The 2,913-nt window shown below is 43.1% G+C and overlaps 1 protein-coding gene across 1 annotated transcript in view; it reads right to left on the bottom strand.

Moving 5' to 3' along the window:
* Positions 1–15: 15 nt before the first annotated feature.
* Positions 16–2,913, bottom strand: part of LOC103357639 (beta-1,3-galactosyltransferase 2-like) — a 9,668-nt gene continuing 6,770 nt past the window's right edge. The window contains exons 3-4 of the mRNA XM_008282271.1: positions 1,877–2,113; positions 16–641 (exon numbers count right to left, since the gene is read on the bottom strand). Of these exons, the coding sequence (XP_008280493.1) occupies positions 42–641; positions 1,877–2,113 (837 nt within the window). The 3' untranslated portion in view covers positions 16–41. The remainder of the gene's footprint in view (positions 642–1,876; positions 2,114–2,913) is intronic.

The following is a 2,913-nucleotide window of genomic DNA, read 5'->3' as shown; positions in this document are numbered from 1 at the left end:
TGAGGTGTATCACAGTGTTTGTAAGGCACAGGCGGAAGTGTTCAGCAGTCACTTTGTACTTGAGTCTGATATGTTCTCCATACGTCCGAAAGCTGCTGAGAGTTTTCCAGTAACGTTGTGATGACAGATGTCCAGTAACAGCTGCTTTTGAGAAAAGGCACCTCGTTCCTGAACAAGCCACTGTGAGGAGGATTCGTCGGTGTGATTCCCAAATGTCTCATACACAGACCCACATACACGTCTTCAATGTAAATGGCTCGAACATGTGCAGACGCCGCCAATATCTTCTTGGGTAAATCCAGAGAAAACACATAGGCCATTCCCAGAGCGTACATGGGATACGTTGGGTCAGGGTACGCAGAATAAGGTAGGAACCACTTTGAGGTGGGGTCTCGAAGAACAGGAGCACCCCAGACCGTCATCCCTGTCAGGTAGAGATGTTTGCGAGCTTTCAGAAGCATGTCGACGAGGTTCTGGACGTTGAGGAACACGTCCGAGTCGACCTTCATGGCGTAAGAGGTGTTGGGGCAATGAGTGCTGAGCCATTCGAACATGACCATGGTTTTGATGGTGAGGTTATTGTAGCTGTCCAAGAAGTCACTCTGGAGAATGTCGCGATGTCTCCGGCTTTCCTGGAAAATCTGAAGTTTAAAGGTACGTTTTATTTACACATCCAGCAGATGAAGAGACACTTCAGAATTTATTTGGAGTTGCATGCAGGGGTGTCCAATCCTGGTCCTCGAGGGCCACCATCCTGCATGTTGTAGATGTTTCCCTCTTCCAACACACCTGATTCACATGATCATTATCAGGCTTCTGCAGAGCTTGATGATGAGCTGATCATTTGAATCAGGTGTGTTGGAAGAGGGGAAACGTCTAAAACCTGCAGGACTGTGACCCTCGAGGACCAGGATTGGACAGCCCTGCTCAAAAGATTTCTCTTTAAACTCTCGTCTTTTGCTCCACCAACCTCTGAGTGAAACATTTGCTGAACTCGTGCTGCAACGTGGTCACCGTCTAGTCATCAAAGTTGCCTGTTTCCTGCTTGATGCAGATCGTGCACTAGATTTGCGTGCTGTGGCTGTCAACGTTTTTTTTTTTCTCCGTTATTGTTAATGGAAACAAATGCGTTCTGCTGCTAGGTCGAGGTAGAGGACAGCTTTCAGGAGCCACAGCGGCAAAACGAAAGTTGTGGTTCAAACTGACATTGCAAAGACAATATCCTTTGTGCTTCAAGAAACAATGCAGAAGACAGTGTCCTCATATCACAGCATACATAGAAACCAATTTAACCAGCTCTGAAGCTCTCTAAGTTGTAAAATATTTGTGTAGATTCTCAATCATCCTCACAGCAATCCTTAATGCTTCAGTAGAAAGCAGGTGGAGGTAAACTTTGCTAAGGATGAGGGACACTCCGATGCCCACCTTTTAGAAAGAAAATATTCAGCTTTCAGTGGTTTGAGAGAGAAGCTAAGAAAGCTGAAACTGAAACAGCCATGACTAAACAGAGGAGATGAGGTACGTAGAATGTACACTCCTGCCTGTGCAGTTTGTCTCCATTCACCCCAAGTGTGATGTGAATCCGGTTAGAGGGTGAGAATAAATAGCTGGAACTTCCCACCAGTTAGTTTATTACCGAGGAAGCCTCATGATTAAGAGGAAAACGCCTTCAAGATCCAAAAAGAAACCTTCTGTCCTTCCTCTGCTCTATATCCTGTCAGCTTTATGTAACATTTGCTGAAGCTGATTCACTATTTATTCTGCAAAAAAGAAAACAGAAATGGGCTTTTGAGTTTACCCCAACAAACTCTTTCTGTCCTCTCTTGTTTCATGGGGTGAAAGAGAAGACCTGAACTTTAACAATGAATCCACTCACTTGTTCCTGTAGGTCTTTTGTACCGTTTTCCTCCTTGGACAGTCCCAGCAGGAAGTAGAGGCTGACCGTTCGGCCCAGAACCGTGGTTTCTTTCCCCCATGTGCTGCGGATTATGTCTCGGGCCTCTCTGTTGTGGGGTCCTACTGGGACCATTAGGACTAGGAACGGGCTTTCCTGGAGGCATCTGTGTGGTTCATCCCGTATGAAATGGTACCGGTGTGGGTAGGCCACAAAGTACTGCAGAAAAGGCAGAAAAGGCAGTTTTTAAAAATTTGTTTTCTCCTGTTTTTTTATTTGTATCTTCACATTAAACATCAGGACATACTGGAGATCTTTTAAGATGTGTTCAGACAAAAGCAAAGGGAATTTTTATTTCACTACACTTATCTCCTAGACTGTATTAGCTAGAAGTATGTGTACGAGTATGTCCCATAACGCCGAAGTGGTCGTATTTATATGCTTCTTTATTCAAGAAAAAATGGCAAACTGGTACTCAAGCAGAACATAAATGGAAACTTTCTGTTCACCCGGAGGAGACTTGAAGACCTCATGAAACTGATTCACCTCAAAATAAGCATTTTTCTGCTCTTACTGCTAAACATTAAAATCACTCGAGACTCCTGTTCAATATTGTTAAGTACACTACAAACCCTCTCCCACTTTATATTTATCCTTCTTCTTTCTTTTCAGTTCTCCAAACAGTCAGTCCTTTATTTTCTACATTTATTTCAGACAAATCAGAACTTCTTACCACAGTTCCAGACTCTATTAGTAAGACTTCCTCTTCCAACGAACTCAGACGACAAACTTCATTTTGATCTTTTTTTTTTTTTAACCCTGCACCTTGCTTTCATCTAACCCTATGAGCACAATGCTTTTCTATGGGGTAATTTCCCTACTTTGTTTTGAAGGTCGTATTATGGTTGTTATAAGGACGAGTCGTACATGAAGTATCTTGTTTTTGCAGAACAATGAGTCCAGATCTTCCATCATTTGGTTTGAAAATAGTTGCAGATTTTCTAAATCACCCTTTATAA

Source organism: Stegastes partitus, unplaced genomic scaffold (assembly GCF_000690725.1).
Source record: "Stegastes partitus isolate 25-593 unplaced genomic scaffold, Stegastes_partitus-1.0.2 Scaffold265, whole genome shotgun sequence".
In the NCBI taxonomy this organism is placed as follows: Eukaryota; Metazoa; Chordata; class Actinopteri; family Pomacentridae; genus Stegastes; species Stegastes partitus.
Note: the sequence above shows the minus strand (reverse complement) of the source record. Positions and strands in the feature narration are given on the sequence as shown.